The 16933-nt window shown below is 39.1% G+C and overlaps 1 protein-coding gene across 4 annotated transcripts in view; it reads left to right on the forward strand.

Annotated features, from left to right (window-relative positions):
* ENPP2 (ectonucleotide pyrophosphatase/phosphodiesterase 2) overlaps window positions 1-16933 on the forward strand; it is an 81853-nt gene that overhangs the window by 30069 nt on the left and 34851 nt on the right. For 2 of the 4 annotated variants that reach the window (XM_010357787.2, XM_030937932.1), the window contains exons 9-13: window positions 661-716; window positions 7243-7308; window positions 7953-8025; window positions 12631-12786; window positions 14796-14904. In XM_010357787.2, the coding sequence (XP_010356089.1) occupies window positions 661-716; window positions 7243-7308; window positions 7953-8025; window positions 12631-12786; window positions 14796-14904 (460 nt within the window). The remainder of the gene's footprint in view (window positions 1-660; window positions 717-7242; window positions 7309-7952; window positions 8026-12630; window positions 12787-14795; window positions 14905-16933) is intronic. The other 2 variants (XM_030937933.1, XM_010357785.2) reach the window with 1 other exon arrangement.

Genomic DNA, 16933 nt, shown 5'->3' on the forward strand with positions numbered 1-16933 from the left:
TCTAAACTCCTATATCTTATGCCTCCCCAATAGCACACGGTGTAAAGAATATTTTAAAAACCTTAATGAAGTGCTTGGTTCACTTAACTTATTCTAGGAACTCTCCTCTAAAATAACATTTACTAAAACGCTAGGTAAAAGATATAGGAAAAATCAAAATTAAAAATTAGCCTTCTTCCCCCTTCTCATTCATCTAGTTTAAACTAAAACAAGACAATCAGAGTTCCAAAATTCTGACATCTGGGTGCCAAATTGGGGCACTCCTCCTTGAGTCTTTCGATAGTAAAGGAAACATATGTCTCACTCTTGGGTTCTTTGATGAGCAGAATTCTGCTGCATCAGTTAATTGTTCAAAACCATGATCAGAAAAGACAGGTACAGAAGAGAGAGGCTTTTGAGATAAAATAAGAGTTTTAAAAATATGTCACTAGAATCATAGCAGGAGCTTTTGAGAGCTTTTGCAGAGAATATATTGAATAATATTTGTGGAAATAATGATTCTGACTTCCAGATGTGAAAATAAATGGTTGCAAATAATGGGAAATTTATGTTGGGGTGTGAGTAGAGTATAAGATATCTGATCTAATGTGTTTTAAAAACTTTTTCTTTTTTGACCAAAACTCAGAACACATTTTAAGCCGCTTATATTTTCCTCATTAGCTATGGATTACAGCCACCAAGCAAGGGGTGAAAGCTGGAACATTCTTTTGGTCTGTGTAAGTTACCTTTATTTTGTCAATGTTTATAAAATGACAGCTGTGATTCAATTTATAAAACATCAATTTAGTTTTTATTTTGTTTCAGTTAAATGTGAAAATACAGAATTTTTGAATATTTACTAATTCAAAATGACCTTCCAGGTGTTTTTTTTTTTTCCTGAGGTCCTCTCTCTGTGCCTCATCCTACCTTTTCTTTCTTCTCCAGCTCTCCTTTTTTCCATCCTGTCTCTCTCTCTTTTTTTTTTTTTTTTTTTGAGACAGAGTCTTGCCCTGTTGCCCAGGCTGGAGTGCAGTGGCGTGATTTCGGCTCATTGCAACCTCGGCCTCCCAGGTTCAAACGAGTCTCCCCTCAGCCTCCTGAGTAACTGGAATTACAGGTGCCTGCTACCACTCCCAGCTAATTTTTTGTATCTTTAGTAGAGACAGGGTTTCACCATGTTGGTCAGGCTGGTCTCAAACTCCTGACCTCATGATCCGCCCGCCTCTGTCTCCCAAAGTGCTGGGATTACAGGCATGAGCCACCGTGCCCGGCCCCATGCTCTCTTAACAGAATGTAAGTAAGATGGTCTCTCCTCCTTCTGGATGTCCTTTAGATTTTTCTATTCCTGTCTGTAGGTTTTTGGTAACTTGCCATCTAGGACATGTATATTTCTCTTAGACTGTTTATGGCAGTGGCTTTCCTTATCATTTTCTATAAATATATGAGAACATATTTTATTTATTTTGGTTCACAACTTAAAAAAATCTAGATGATCTCAGGCCTCTGGGGAGCCGATGGAGTGGTCTAGAGATTAAAAGTTCCAGACAGGAGACCAAGGGGAAGACTCTATTTTCACTTCATTTTCCCACTGAACTCCAGGATTTTTCTAATAAGAAAATGGGGCTCCTTCCCATCGCTAAAGAAGTGATGGGGGATTAAGGAGTTAATGTTCCTAAGACTTAAGATGAATCTTACCTAATTAAAGTACCAACATGTTGATGATTTTTAAGGTTCCTTAGTAAGAAAAGGAATCTGTTTCAACTTTCACGGGGATTTTGTTCCCACTGAGATGTTCTTTCCATCTTTTTTTTTTTTTTTAAACCACCTAAAGCTGTTTCCATATTTGCCTCTATGCCTAACAAAAATCTGACTATTCTATAATAGCAGTGTGCTGAGAGCCATCGCAGGCTCAAATTAATCCAGAACGGTACTGTCTATATTCTCTAAAATCAGAAATAAAGGTAGATTTTCAGATTTGAAGGGCTAAACTGAAATCGGATTTGGTGATTTGAATCTAGCACAGAACGTCTCTTTAAAAGATTTCTTTCTTTCTTTTTTTTTTAAAGAGGTTTCTGAGTTGAAAAGTAAGTGTAGGTAGGTTAGAAATGATACTGCTTAATATAAACAGCATGTTGATTTACCAATGTTATCCTATGCCTGACATTTCTTTAACTCTTGACTGTCATAGATGCTTATAGAAGTAATTTCTTCTGCTCTGTAACATATTTGCCTGGCAGAATGGAGAGTAGTCAACAACATAATTAATACTGAGTCCCCACCTTTGCCCCCCTGAAACGGCTGCAAAGCCTCATTGAAAAGGCCTAGTGTTCTGGTTTTGAATGGCAATTTTCTCCACCCATTTGAAACCACTTATAAGAAGGTGGCTTTTGTATGCTCCAAAGATGTCTGTAGCTTTCATTTGCTTCTCAGACTATTATTTTATCTCTGTATTCTGAAAGTGACTTGGATTCATTTTTTTCCCTTTTTTTTTTTTTTTGTAGCATTTTACAACTTTAAAAAATAAGATCACACTTTCAGTTAGTTAAGAGAATATATATGTCAAGGAAATCTGCACAGTGTATATTCTGAAAACTTAAAAAAATTTAGAACCTGATTCAAACCATAGACTTAGACTTTGAAGGCCATATTTTTAACATGGTTCTGTACTGCAACCTAGAATTAGTCTTGCTTTTTAATGATAGTATTTCATTCTGAAATAATCTTCGGCTGATGCTCCATTCTTTTGTGCCAATTCATGTTCAAAGACAGTAATTCCCACTATGTATGATTGTTTACATTGATTCTCATCCCAGCTTGGCTGCTTATTAGATTGGTGACCTTGGACTAGTGATTTAATCTCTGAACAAATCCATGTCCTCATCTTCAAATAAAAGTTATAGTATCTTTGGCCAGGTGTGGTGGCTCACACCTGTCATCCCAGCACTTTGGGAGGCTGAGGCGGGCAGATCACCTGAGGTCAGGAGTCAAGACCAGCCTGACCAACATGGAGAAACCTAGTCTCTCCTAAAAAAAAAAAAGAAAAAAAATTAGCCAGGCATTGGGGCGCATGTCTGTAATCCCAGCTACTCGGGAGGATGAGGCAGGAGAATGGCTTGAACCTGGGAGGCAGAGGTTTTGGTGAGCTGAGATCATGCCATTGCACTCCAGCCTGGGCAACAAGAGTGAAACTGTCTCAAAAAAAAAATTATATATATATGTATATTTATATATATAGTATATATATTTATATATGTATATTATATATAGTATATATATTTATATATAAATATACATATATAGTATCTTCATCATGGGATGTTGCGAAGATGCAATGAGCTAACATATTTAAAATGCTTATGCCAGGCATGGTGGCTCATGCCTGTAGTCTCAGCACTTTGGAAGGCTGAGGCAGGTGGATCGCTTGAGCACAGGAGTTTGAGAACAAGATGGGGAACATGGCAAAACCCTGTCTCTACAAAATATACGATAATTAGCCAGGCATGGTGGCACATGCCTGTAGTCCCAGCTACTTGGGAGGCTGAGGTGGGAGGATCACCAAGCCCAAGGAGGTTGAGGCTGCAGTGAGCTGAGATGGCACCACTGCACTCCAGCCTGGGCAACAGAGTGAGACCCTGTCTCAAAAATAAAACAGGCCAGGTGCGGTGGCTCACACCTATAATCCAAGTACTTTGGGAGGCCGAGGTGGGTAGATCAGGAGGTCAGGAGATTGAGACGCTCCTGGCTGACACAGTGAAACCCGGTCTCTACTAAAAATACAAAAAATTAGCCGGCGGTGGTGGGTGCCTGTAGTCCCAGCTACTCAGGAGGCTGAGGCAGGAGAATGGCGTGAACCCGGGATGTGGAGCTTGCAGTGAGCCGAGACCACACCACTGAACTCCAGCCTGGGGGACAGAGTGAGACTCCGTCTCAATAAATATATAAGTAAATAAATAAAATAAAACAGCATAAAATGCTTATTAGGGTACTTGGTACATAGAGAACAACTGATAAATGGTATTTGTTTTCTTATTCACATTCTGTCTTTCAACATTGACTAGACAAGGGCTATATGTGTCTTAAGGTAATTTGCTCCCCTTTACTAATAAATACTTAATTTAGTCTTTTTTTTTTTGACCATGTCTAATATACTTGGTCTCATGACAAATTCTCCATCAATCAGCGGTAGTGAAGACAGCAACATGTACCCCGTTTCTTTTTTTGCTCTTTCTTGGTCAGATTTATTTGTGCTGTCTGTGAATGGTATTGAATATTTGAAACGCTATTGGCTAAGGGCCATGTCCTTTTGGTCTCTGAGGTTATTTCATAAAGATAACCTAGAACTCCTAGGAAACTTAGGGACAACCTTGCCCAGTTCCTCATTTAAGAGATTAGAGGCCGGGTGTAGTGGCTCATGCCTGTAATCCCAGCAGTTTGGGAAACCGAGGCGGGTGGATCACTTGAGGTCCGGAGTTCAAAACCAGCCTGGCCAACATGGTGAAACCCTGTCTCTACTAAAAATATAACAATTAGACGGGCGTGGTGGCAGGCACCTTTAGTCCCAGCTACTTGGAGGCTGAGGCAGGAGAATCACTTGAACCGGGGAGGTGGAGGTTACAATGAGCCGAGATTGTGCCACTGCACTCCAGCCTAGGCGAGAGAGCAAGACTCCATCTCAACAACAACAACAACAACAACAACAACAACAACAACAACAACAGAGAGTGAGAGAGAGATTAGGACACTAAGGCCTAGAAAGGTTAAATGTTGCACCTAAAGTCAGAGGTAGAATGGCTACTCAGACCTCCAGCATCCTCATCTTATTCTCTTAACACAAACACAATCAGCCCCTGCCCAGAAAAGAATAGCTTGCTTATCTTTCTCCAAGCAAAATGACGACTCCTCCATAATAGTGTTTTTGGTAGGAATATCTTTATTTATGTTTACACAAATGCCTTAAACCCAATATGCCCTTAACAAATATTTTGTGAATGACTATATCATCTCCGTGGACCTATAAATTCAGTATATAACAATAAAAGCTAACATTTTTCTAAACCCTTTCTATGTGCCCAGCACTATTCTAAATGCTTTAGACGTATTCTCTTTTCAACTTCACAACAACTTCATGAGATAGGTACTATTATTGTCCTCGTTTTCCAGAGGTATCAAAAGTTTAGATAACTTGCCTAGTCTTATCACCAGCATTTGCTGGAGTCAGGATTCAAACCCGAGCACTCTGGCCTCATAGCTGGCGCTTTTAATTCCCTGTCTACCATTGTTCAAGTACCCCATCCAACGAGGGCATTCAGGGGTGAGCATTCTGAGCTTGACACAGATTCTGTTAGTTTGTATTTTTCCATTAGTATTAAAAGTGGATTCATTAGGGCCCCATTTCTGTGGCTTAACACCAATTACGTAAAATAAAGCAGGTTTTAGGCAGGTAGTGAAATAAGGTAAAATGAAAAGGCTCTGGCATTCACTTTTTTTTTTTTTTTTTAACTTAGGAAAGAATTCAAAGTATGCAATTATTTTGCTTAGATACAAAGGATTTCTAAAGCTGAAGAATTAAATTCCTTAAGTGATTAACCTGACTTTGCTCTGCCTATTTCTAATTCAATTACAGGATATAATGAACAGGGTCACATTTATCCAACAGCATTGGGATATGTTTAAATTTGGACTCATTTTATGGCACACATGATTTTCTGGTCTTCTGTGATAGTTCCAGAAAGAGAGGATGCCTGGGGAATGACAAATCCCTGTAAGCTGGATGGTGATGGGGGAGGCAGAGAGACCACTTGATGAGAGCCCCTGCTTGAGGATTTATCCTTCTCCCAGCTCTCTCACTGCTCATGTCCACCGACAGTAAAAGTTTAAGTGGCTCACCAATGTTCCACAATAATTTTTCCTGACCACATTTACACTTGTGCTTTAGTTGAATTCATGACGAACATGCCTCTAAAGCCTGGTCTTGGATGGGGGAGTGAAAACGCATTTTGAGTTCCCTGTTGGGAAAGAGTGGATGAATTTCCCCTGACTAAAGATACCTCTTAGCTTGTGAGCATCTTAATGTAACAGCCTGGGATGCAGTACTGTCCTGTTAGCTGCGAGCCCTCAGAGCCCTTAAAGCTAGTGCCAGACTTAGGGTAATTATATTTCGACAGAGGAAAGAAACTTAAACACAAAAGTCATTGTGGATGAAGATTATACCCTTTTTGTCAGTTGCTTAATTATATGTGCCTATTCTTTTTTTTTTTTTTTTTTTTTTGAGACAGAATTTCACTCTTGTTGCCCAGGCTGGAGTGCAATGGTGCAATATTGGCTCACTGCAACCTCTGCCTCCCAGACTCAAGGGATTCTCTTGCCTCAGCCTCCCAAGTAGCTGGGATTACAGGCATGTGCCATCATGCCTGGTTAATTTTGTATTTTTAGTAGGGATGAGATTTTGCTATGTTGGTCAGGCTGGTCTTGAACTCCTGACCTCAGGTGATCTGTCTGCCTCGGCTTCCCAAAGTGCTGGGATTACAGGCATGAGCCACTGCACCCAGCCTATTCTTGGTAGATTTTTATAGGGCTGCAAGAAAATGGCAAGAATACCTTCCCTAACCCATTATTTTATAGAGGAGGAACTTAAAGTTTCAGGTTAGATAGTATTTCTAAAGTCATACCGTTATTTAGAGGCAGAATGATGACTAATTATGATCATTAATAAAAATATGTTTTTAAAGAACTTACTGTGTCTTAGGCACTGGACATGCCCTTTCCTTGTCTTGTTTCATTTCATCCTTACAACCAAGCTGTACAGCGTCCTTTGCTGTTAGCTTTATCTTACCGATGAGTAAACTGAGACCAAGAGGTCAAGAGAGGTCACACTGCCAGCAAGAGGCAGATTGGGGATGTAAGTACTGACCCCTTTATGGCCACAGCTAAAGGCTCGACAGAATAAACGACAATGATTCTGAAACCAGGGTCCTTTCTGCTTGTAGTGGAGTTTCTGATTAGCAAGACAGGTTCCTCATTTTGACTGTGAATCAGAGTTTCCAGTGTAGTCTTCTGTGGAAGAGGTTGAGCAACGTAATATGTTGCAAATGGAAATAGTAGTTTAAACGCTAATTCGAAAGAGGGGCTTTTGCTACAAATGAAGTGAAAACAGATGGTGGTAAATAGAGAGCATTTGGCCTGGGTGCAAGAGCAAGCACTCATCAGGCTTGAGTTTGTGGAAATGAAACCTAACAACATGCTTTGCTTGCTTTTACCCTCCAGTGTCATCCCTCACGAGCGGAGAATATTAACCATATTGCAGTGGCTCACCCTGCCAGACAGTGAGAGGTATTTGTTTCTCTCTTTCTTCTTTCTTCAGTACATTTCCATCTTAACTTAGAATTGCATGAAACACTAGACTGTGGAATAGAAGCACAGCCAATGTTTGGAATTAAAAGTTTTGTGGTTCTTAGCCTTAAGTGTTACTTCCCTAAGAAGGATACAATAGACTTTGGTTATTGGGTCCATTTAATTACTTGGATTACTGCAGCTATTAATTCTGTCCACTACAGCAGAGCTGAAGGGAGTTTCTGGCTTTGATAAATGAACCAGCAGCATCCCAAGGATTGCAGAAGTATCAAGAGAGACGCTTGTCTGTAATGGAGTTAGTTGTTCTTTCAGGCTTCGGATTGCACAGCCCATGTGAATTACCACCAGGCTCAGTTACCTGGAGGGTCCAGGACTCCGAGTACATGTTCAAGTTTTCCTTTGTGACTTTTGAGTCCTGAAGGTAGTTCCAGGCAGTTACCACAGATGGGGTGGTGGTCATAGAAACAATAGAAAAAAAAAAGTTTTCCATGCTAGTATGAATAGTAGTTAAAGGATAAATTAAACTTGAGAACATTTTTTAAAAATGTGTTTTTTTAAAATATGTGATATTTTTTGTTACGTGTGGTTTAGGAGAGATTCTGAACCTTCCAATTTTCTTATAGGCCTTCGGTCTATGCCTTCTATTCTGAACAACCTGATTTCTCTGGACACAAATATGGCCCTTTTGGCCCTGAGGTTAGTGGTTTAGCATCTGCCTGAGAAGAACTTTTGGCCCTGGGCTACCTGACCTACTGACCTTATTTCAGGATTTGTATAAAGTCTGGATGGATGTTTGTATCTACAAGGTTTATGCAAAGTCAAATAACTACAAGACTAAAAATATTTTTTTAAAATCTTAAAACTACCCGTTTCTCTTATAGGAGCTTCATTTCAGATTGCTTTGATATTTAAATAATAACATATCCTGAACTTGATGTTAACAGGAAATGGGGTATATTCTAGTCTTGTGGGCGTCAGTTGGAGGGTGAAAAATCAGGAAGGGTTGGCATTTGCCTTCAATGGGATAGGCATGGAAAAAAATCTTGAGATGAAACCTACAATACAAAACATTGTAAATGAATTTCAGCACCCTTAAATGATTAGGCAGTTTAGAGAGGGTAGATCAGCTCAGCAGCTCCAATAACCTTAGCAGATATAATACAGTCAACCTGGCATAAGTTATGATAATGGACCCTTTTGAATTTAATACATTTTGGCAGAGGTATATATACTGTGAAATTGTTACCACACTCAAGATATGAACATATTCATCATCCCCCAAAGTAACGTAAATTCTCGAGAGAAATATACCGCTGAATGAATCTGCTTATTCAGAGCAGCGTGAGTTTTTTTTTTTTTTTTTTTTTTTTGAGATGGAGTCTTTCTCCACCACCTAGACTGGAGTGCAGTGGTGCGATCTTGACTCACTGCAACCTCCGCCTCCCAGGTTCAAGTGATTCTCCTGTCTCAGCCTCTCAAGTAACTGGGATTACAGGCGTGCACCACCATGCCCGGCTAAGTTTTGTATTTTCAGTAGAGACAGGTTTCTGCCATGTTGGCCAGACTGGTCTCGAACTCCTGACCTCAGGTGATCCACCTGCCTTGGCCTCCCAAAGTGCTGGGATTATAGGCATGAGCCACCACACCCAGCCGAGGGTGACAAATTTTTATCAAACACTCAGCCATCATCGTGGAAGGCAATCTGTAAGGTAGTATCCAGTATAATTTCAAATTCAGAAGATGGGAAAGGAATGGCTAGAAACGTTCCCACATTTCAGCATAGATAGTAAAAAATGATGGAGTTTGCAAGTCTAAACTTTTACGTATTTTTAAATATTTAAGTAGCCTAGTAACCCATAGCATACTGCTGACTATAATTAAGTTCATTGTTTTCAGATGAATTAGAGATACAGGTAAACATATCTTGCTTTAAGTATTTTTGACAAATTGCAGCATGTAACCAAGGAGTCATAAGTGTTTCTGAATGCTTTGACATCAATACAGAGGTGATTTATTTAAGCACTAGTAAGTAATAGCTACGTAAAACCATTCTTAGTTTGTCCTAATCATTAAACTTATATAAGTCAGATGCTCTTTTTCTGTCCCTTTGAAGTTTAACCCGTCTTGTATGATTGTGAAACAAATGATAAAATGAGGTAAACATCTGCATGCATGATGCCGGTAAAGAACACCGAAGGAAGAATGGCTATTTTATCTTTAGGATGACTTTCTTGGAGATTCACCTAAAGGGAACAAAACGAACCACATTTTATCAAAATGTTCACAAAACAAAACAAAACACCTGAGCAGTTCCACGTTCCCTACTTAAAAGTTTGACTTCTTGGGTAATAATATCCCCTCAAAGAACCTGTGGGGTAAGCAAAACAGGGATTGGTATAGCCATTCTTTTAAAAGTAGGGCTCTAGTACTTTCGCTTGACTGCTAAGTAGAGAATTTGAAGACAGCACCACAGAACTTTTAACTCCTAGACCACAGTTCCTTCCATGGAACCATTTAACCCTCCTTCAGTCCAGGAGATAAGCAAAGTGGTCAGTTAATAACTATGTTCAAATTATACAGAACATTTTATTTATGGCAAAAGTTGGCTTTTAATAATACAGGTGAGGTATAACTCAAACCTTAAAAGTTATGTGGCTTGATGATAAATGTTCCTAATCAGTAAACATCTTTGGGTTTCTAATATGTGTAGTTCAGTTGCAATTACATGCATGAAAGTATATGTTTGTGTGAATTAAGAAACAAACACTTTTTTTTGAAAGTACTGAGTAGGAATAAATGAAGCAGGATACAGGATGCTTTAATTTCCTATAATAATTTTTCTATGCCCAGGGTTGCTCATAAATATATAAACAGAGATTTTTCCTATAGTACCTTTGAATTAAGAGTTGAAAGTATTCATGTTATGTTTTTTTCAGTATTACTACTTCTTGCAGCTAGGGTATTTTCATATGTCTACTGGGTAAACTCATCCATCCCTCATTCCAGTTGGGTATCTTGGAGTATATCTTCAGTAATGGTAATCTGATAACCTGGTCATTTTCTTCTCATAAGGGAAAGGATATTTTCAGATTTCAATTATTTCTCATCTGGTTCTAGGAATCTTATTTTAACTGAAAGGAAAACAAAATTGTTTACACTTTTAAAACATGAAACCAAAGCAAGTCAGCAAAAGTTCTCTTCTATTGTAAGCTAATTGGTTTATATACCTATGTATCCTATATGCCTACCTGTATATCATTATTTACACTTACTATACATGAAAAGATTATAACATACTGGTTGAAAGATTATTTTAAAATCAGTAACATATATTTTACATATAAGAAAATAACATTTGAAATTTCATTGAAATGACTTTCACTAGCAAAATGCTATATGCTACAATAAGATGAATTCAGTTGAAATTTGTGCTTTATTTGCTAAATATTTGAGTACACATTTTTTCAGGATGATTCTCAAAAGCCATTAAATGAGATGACCAAACATTGACCTAATAGCTTCAAGAAATGGTGTATTGCTCCTGGTTTCAGAGTGTAATGGTGAATGTTAAAAAATATGCTTGCTTTTGATTATTGGCGCAATCTTTTTCTTTTTGACCTTCTATGCTTTTTCTGTGACCCCTTGTTCGGCTGCTCTTCCGGGCCTAGAGTCAGAGCTTTGGCTGGCTAGTCTCTACCTTCAGATGGCAAAGTATCCTGAAATGCAGGGAAATTTGCACCTGTACCTCCCATCCTCTTAATAACCTCAGGCTAAAATTTCTAAATTCAGGCTAAAGTGGCTGGTCAGTGAAAACCTAGCTCTCATCTACCTCTAACATTTGAAGAAGGAAATACATGCAATATAATCACTGGATGAAAACCCAGTTTGACTAAACCCTACTCTTCTGCTCCTCTAACCTGCTGCAATTGGAAGGGCTCACCTTTGGAGTCTTTGGAATGTTGAGGTCTCTTGCAAATGGCATAGAGTTTGATGGGCCGACTTGAACGCTAGCAGAATGTATTCAGTGACCATGAAATGGAAAATCCTCTTTTACTTTTGCTGCTTTTCTTATGGAGATTTGCCTAAAACTAGGAGCATTAAAAAACAAACAAACAAAACCAAAGTCTTTGGGGCTGTCTTTTGATCGCTGTAGTGGAGAGAGAGGATGAGACAGAAACAGAAGTGCCTTTGCCGTGGCTTGCCCTGGAAACAGTGAAATCGCATGGCAGATGTTCCCCTTCTTGGATACACTAACATTGTTCCTCCTCCTGCCCCTTCCTGCATCTGAATGGCTCTCAAGACAGTCCTCCCAAGAGAAGTCAGTGAGGTAGACAGCAAGGCTTGCTGCTTTAATTCACCTTTGCACCATCAGCAAATCAGGGGCCTGTTTTTCCTCCAGCATTTGGAAATCCCAAAAGGTTATCTTCAGTTTATGTGTCGACTTTACTGCTCTCTGGATTTTCAAAACAAAATCCATAGCATGCAACTCCCCTTAAAAGCAGGTTTCTGATAGCAAGAGCATAAGTAGACTCTTTCTTGGTCTGTATATACCAAGACAAAAAAGAGATGACTTTTTGATGACTTTTTAGATTTTACCTAATTTTAAAAGAGACTTTAACTTAGAGTTCCTCTGTACTAAAAACCTCAGTTGTCAGTGAGTTCTCTCCTGCTGAAAATCCTGATTTGTGGGAGTACATTTATGATTAAGGAGGATTGCTTATTATTTATGTTTCATTCCATCCTTGGTTTTAAAATTTTTCACTGGATCCTTGTCAATGAAGGTGACAGTTGCTTTGACATACTTGCTGGCGTGAACAGAAAGATACCTGTCAGATTCTGAATTGGAAACACTTACATGAACCTCATTGTCATCTTGAAATGACCAAGTGGCTAGTATTTGGCCTACTTTTAAGTTAGTTCTTTATAAATGGAGAGCTTTTCATAACCAAAAACTAGTCTCTCCCTAATGCAGAAGTTATGGAATACAGAGCTTGTCTAATGCCACCTTCACATACATCCATAAATATCAGCCAAAAGAAACCCACATGACTAGATTTTCTTGAATTGGATTCTTGTTCTCAGCGAAGAAGCTGTGACAGCAGCATCAACATCAATTTAGGAGGCTTCTCTCCGTGGAGTTCCTCTAAGCATCCATCCCTCATTCCAATTTTTTCTCACTTAAGGAGACTTAGTTATTCTAACTGAGACTCTGCTGATCCCAGATGGGAAAGTGTAAGCTTTATATCTGACTCAGAGGGACAGACGACTTCTGAGTCCAGCCATCTCTATCCGCCAGTACAGGAGAGTAGTTATGGCTCACCTTTTACTCCGGCTAAGAGACCTAAGAGGAAAGTTGCCCCTAAGAGGAGACAGGAAAGACCACTTGCTCCTCCAAAGAAAAGAAGAAGAAAAATACATAGGATGGATCATTACGCTGCGGAAACTCGTCAGGACAAAGTAAGTTTATCTATTGTTCCAAAGCTTTGTGGCGGGCAGGTCTGAGTTGAAGGTTGCCTTCAGTGCCTTGGTTGGAAAATCGGCTGAGCAAGTTTTAGAAAACTCTGGTGCGTTGACCTTGGCTTTGAGTCCAGAAGAATGTGGTGCTTCAGAGGTTAACAGTGATGTGAAGACTGCCTGAACTCAACATGACAGAAAAAAAGAAGTCTTATCCTTTTTTTTAAGAGTTAGTTGCCCTAAAACTAGTATTAACATTTAGGCTGGAGTGACTATTAAGATTGGTTTTGTTTGTGCTTATTCACAGAATCAGTCACATGGTTTGTGGCCCTGGTTCTTGAGAACAACCCTGCAAGGTAAAAGGGAGTATTCTCAAAGACAATGTGGATTAGAACTCAATAGGAAGTTGGCTTAGATTAGGGGTCTGCACCTTCAGAGATCAGAAAAGGTGTAGATTGTAGAGAAGGAAATAGCTAAGACAGAAAGAAAGAGAAAATAATGGGCGGATAGAGTTGTATGTAATTTCCACAAGTAATGTCTATTCTTCCCAGTATATTCAGAAGAGCCTATCGGTTGTTGCTTTTACTAAAACCTTTGAATACCTCTGAGGCAGTATCTTATTTGTGATCCTCTGAACTGATCCCTAAGAAGTAGGTTCTGGATTTTACCTGAGTCATCCTGCTGAGTAAAGGAAAATAAGTCATTGCCAAAGATCAAAACATGTGGTGCATTTGGTATTTCTTTATCTAGACAGAGATCTTCGAGGAGAGCATGATTTTCTCGGAAGCAAATACCACTTTGTTCCACACCTATTAGTCCCTTCCGATTATATTACACATCTCTTTCTGAAACTTTCAACTGTGACTTCCTCCTTGGGACAGGACTTGAAATCCTGACTCCTGTCATGAAGAATAAAACAAAAGTTTACACCTGATTTCCCTAATGAAATAATAAGAGGAAAGGTCTTGATTCATCTGAGAAGATGCTAGTGGAAGATGATATTATGTGTCTGAGTAAAAATAATATTCACATCCCTTCTGTTCTTATCTTAATCATCTTGGGTATATGTATGTGATTGTGAGCTAAGCTATAAAATTTCATCTAAATATACTCCCTGTATCTTTCTATTCTTCGTCTGATGAGATGTTTCTTAAAAATCTTTCCATTGCACAGCTAAAGATGAAAGGGAGACGGAGAGCCTCTAGTATGTGAGAACATTCATGCTGTTAGAAACTTCCATTTGAAGTAAGAAAATGAGAGATGGATAATGTTTCTTAGGCTTTGGAAATGGTCTTCAGGAAAGAATTGGGTTTTCATATTTTGTTAAAAAGAAGAAACCTTCTAGAACAAACTCATGGTTCACTTCTGTTTAAGTTAGGACTCTTATGGATTCTTGTTTCACTCAAAATCAGCTTTAAAAGAACTAAAGTGAGAAGTAATAACTTATTTCTTAGAATAGGTTCTTCTGTTAAGAATCTATTGCTTTCAGACGCCAACAGTTAAATTACTTAGAACAAGATGGATCTCAGTGTATTAGTGATATTCTAATTTATTATCCAGTGGAAGGTTATGATTTTAACCTCAGAACAGCTTTGCATTCACTTAATGTCTATCTTCTTGCCATGATTCAAAATCTAATGTGATTTCACTTAGGGAACTGTCCATCTGACTTTCTGTCATCAAAACTCTTGGATTTAAAGGATGCTGTCACATTTTAGAAAGTCGATTTTCTCTCTTACAGAATTTTCATTAACAATATTTTTGACATTTTTATATCAAAGAATCTTTAAAGGGATTGGATGAGGAGAGGTTTTAATTCTCTCAAAAGAATACAAATATAATGTGCTTAGACCAGATTTCCATTAAGAATGGCAGGTAAATCCCCCCAGACAAAGCTCTGCCTCTGGGCCGGAAGTTTTCTTTCCAAAATGTTCTAGGGGTAGAAGATCTATGAGAGACTGAAAGGGAAAGAAAGAAAACCCTGTGGGGACTAACTTGCTTCTTTTTCCCAGATGACAAATCCTCTGAGGGAAATTGACAAAATTGTGGGGCAATTAATGGATGGACTGAAACAACTAAAACTGCATCGGTGTGTCAATGTCATCTTTGTAGGAGACCATGGTAAAGCTTTGTTTTTTCTTTGCTAATAGGATAGATGGATAATGTTTCTGATCATATTGAGGAAAATAATCCTTGCCCTTAGAAGCCAAGATTCCATTCTTAACCTCCTTTCCCCTTTCTTTAAGATGGGAATAGAAATCAGGTCATGAATCAAAAGTATGAGATGACCTGAGAGATCCCTGGGTTCGTTTTGATCAAAAGCTGGGACTTCTTATATATTTCTGTTATTTGCAGGAAAGACCTTTCTACAAAAATCTGTCTCTTATTAAAGCGATACAGACAGTTTACTTGTGATATTAATAACTTCTTCTGTGAATGTGACATATCAGGTGATAATCCCCTATCCCTGCCAGCCACATCCCCAAAAGGAGCCCATGGAGTTTATATGGTTAAAAAATACATCCAAATATGATAAAGAAGCAGAGACATAGGATTCTTGTCAGAGAAGTGGCATGTAAGTCAAATGATTTCCCTGAATCCACCGAGGGAAGTCAAGGTCCAAACCAGAAGGCCCTGCTGTGATTCAGATGACTGATAAAGAGAGGAAGAAGCATTATAGGAAGTAGTTCTTCTAAATCACTTTATGAAGTAGAAAAATTTATGACCAATTCTTTGAGGAGATCAAGAGCATCATAAACATTATGTGACTATAGAGCTGGGCGGGGGGTGGGGACTCAGAGACATGCAGACTCAGTTCTAGAGAGTGTCTCCTGTATTCCGGAACTATTAGATTGAAACAATAACGTTGGAATTTGGGGCTTCTCCCTTCTAGTGGAGTTTGGAAGATGAAAATTGGCTGACTCTTTGGCAGTTCTGTTAAGAATGGCAGGCAAATCTTCCTAGCTCTGGTCCTGAAAGTCTTCCTAGAATGTCATAGAAGATCTATGAGAAATTAGGAAAAAAAAAAAAAAAAAAAGCTAAAGGGATTAACTTTCTCCTCTTGAGTGGGCTAGATGTAACCCTTTGCAAAGTCACGCTCCATGCGTTTGGCTTGGTGGAGAGCTACACACAGGTCAGAGAAGTTGGAGCATGCGTCAAAGCTGATCCAATTTAAGTTGCCCAGAGGTGTCAAGAGCATTTGCTCACGTGCTGGAGCCAGACGTCTAAGTAGAAGGGTCCCAATGAGTCATGTGCTGAGGCATTGTAAAGGTCATGGATAGGTTAAAACCTTGGCTTATTAGTGTGCAGGCTTCCAAGATGAGTAGATCCATTTGGTTTGGGACAACTACAGCACTTCTTCTTCTTTTCTTTTTTTTTTTTTTTTTTTTTTTTTTGAGATGGAGTTTCACTCTCATCGCCCAAGGTGGAGTACAATGGTATCATCTCGGTTCACTGCAACCTCCACCTCCCGGGTTCAAGTGATTCTCCTGTCTCAGCCTCCTGAGTAGCTGGGATTACAGGCACCTGCCACCAGGCCCAGCTAATTTTTGTATTTTTAGTAGAGATGGGGTTTCACCATGTTGGCCAGGCTGGTCTCGAACTCCTGGCCTCAGGTGATCTGCCCACCTTGGCCTCCCAAAGTGTACAGCACCTCATTCTTAAAAGGTGGTATGGTTTAGTGTTTTAGGGCATGGTCTTTGGAGTCAGAATGAATTTTAGTGGCGTTCAAATTGCACTGTGTCACTTAACATCTGCATGACGCTGTACACCTTTTGTGGCCTCTCCAAGTCTCAGTTTCCTCATCTGTCAGGCGAGAACATTAGCACCCCTCCACAAAGTTAGTCTGCAGAGTGAAGGCTGGTGATGCTTAAGGAGCACTTAGCACAGTGCCTGATGGACTTCTAAAGTAAGGGGGATTGTTCACATTTGGGGTGGCATAAGGGACTTCCTAGAAATAAAACAAATGGGAGAGGCTTTCAGCCCTCTATTAATATGTATTTGGGGACTTTCCCTTCCTGGACGAACATTGTACTAAAACATAGCAGCTCTTCGTTGCTCTATTTTTCTTCCTAAGGGTTTAGCTGTTACAGTGCAATAATCTTTATGCTATGTGTTTTTTCTTGCTTTTCATTCCAATTTGTATTAAACA

This window comes from Rhinopithecus roxellana, chromosome 9 (genome assembly GCF_007565055.1).
Source record: "Rhinopithecus roxellana isolate Shanxi Qingling chromosome 9, ASM756505v1, whole genome shotgun sequence".
In the NCBI taxonomy this organism is placed as follows: domain Eukaryota; kingdom Metazoa; phylum Chordata; class Mammalia; order Primates; family Cercopithecidae; genus Rhinopithecus; species Rhinopithecus roxellana.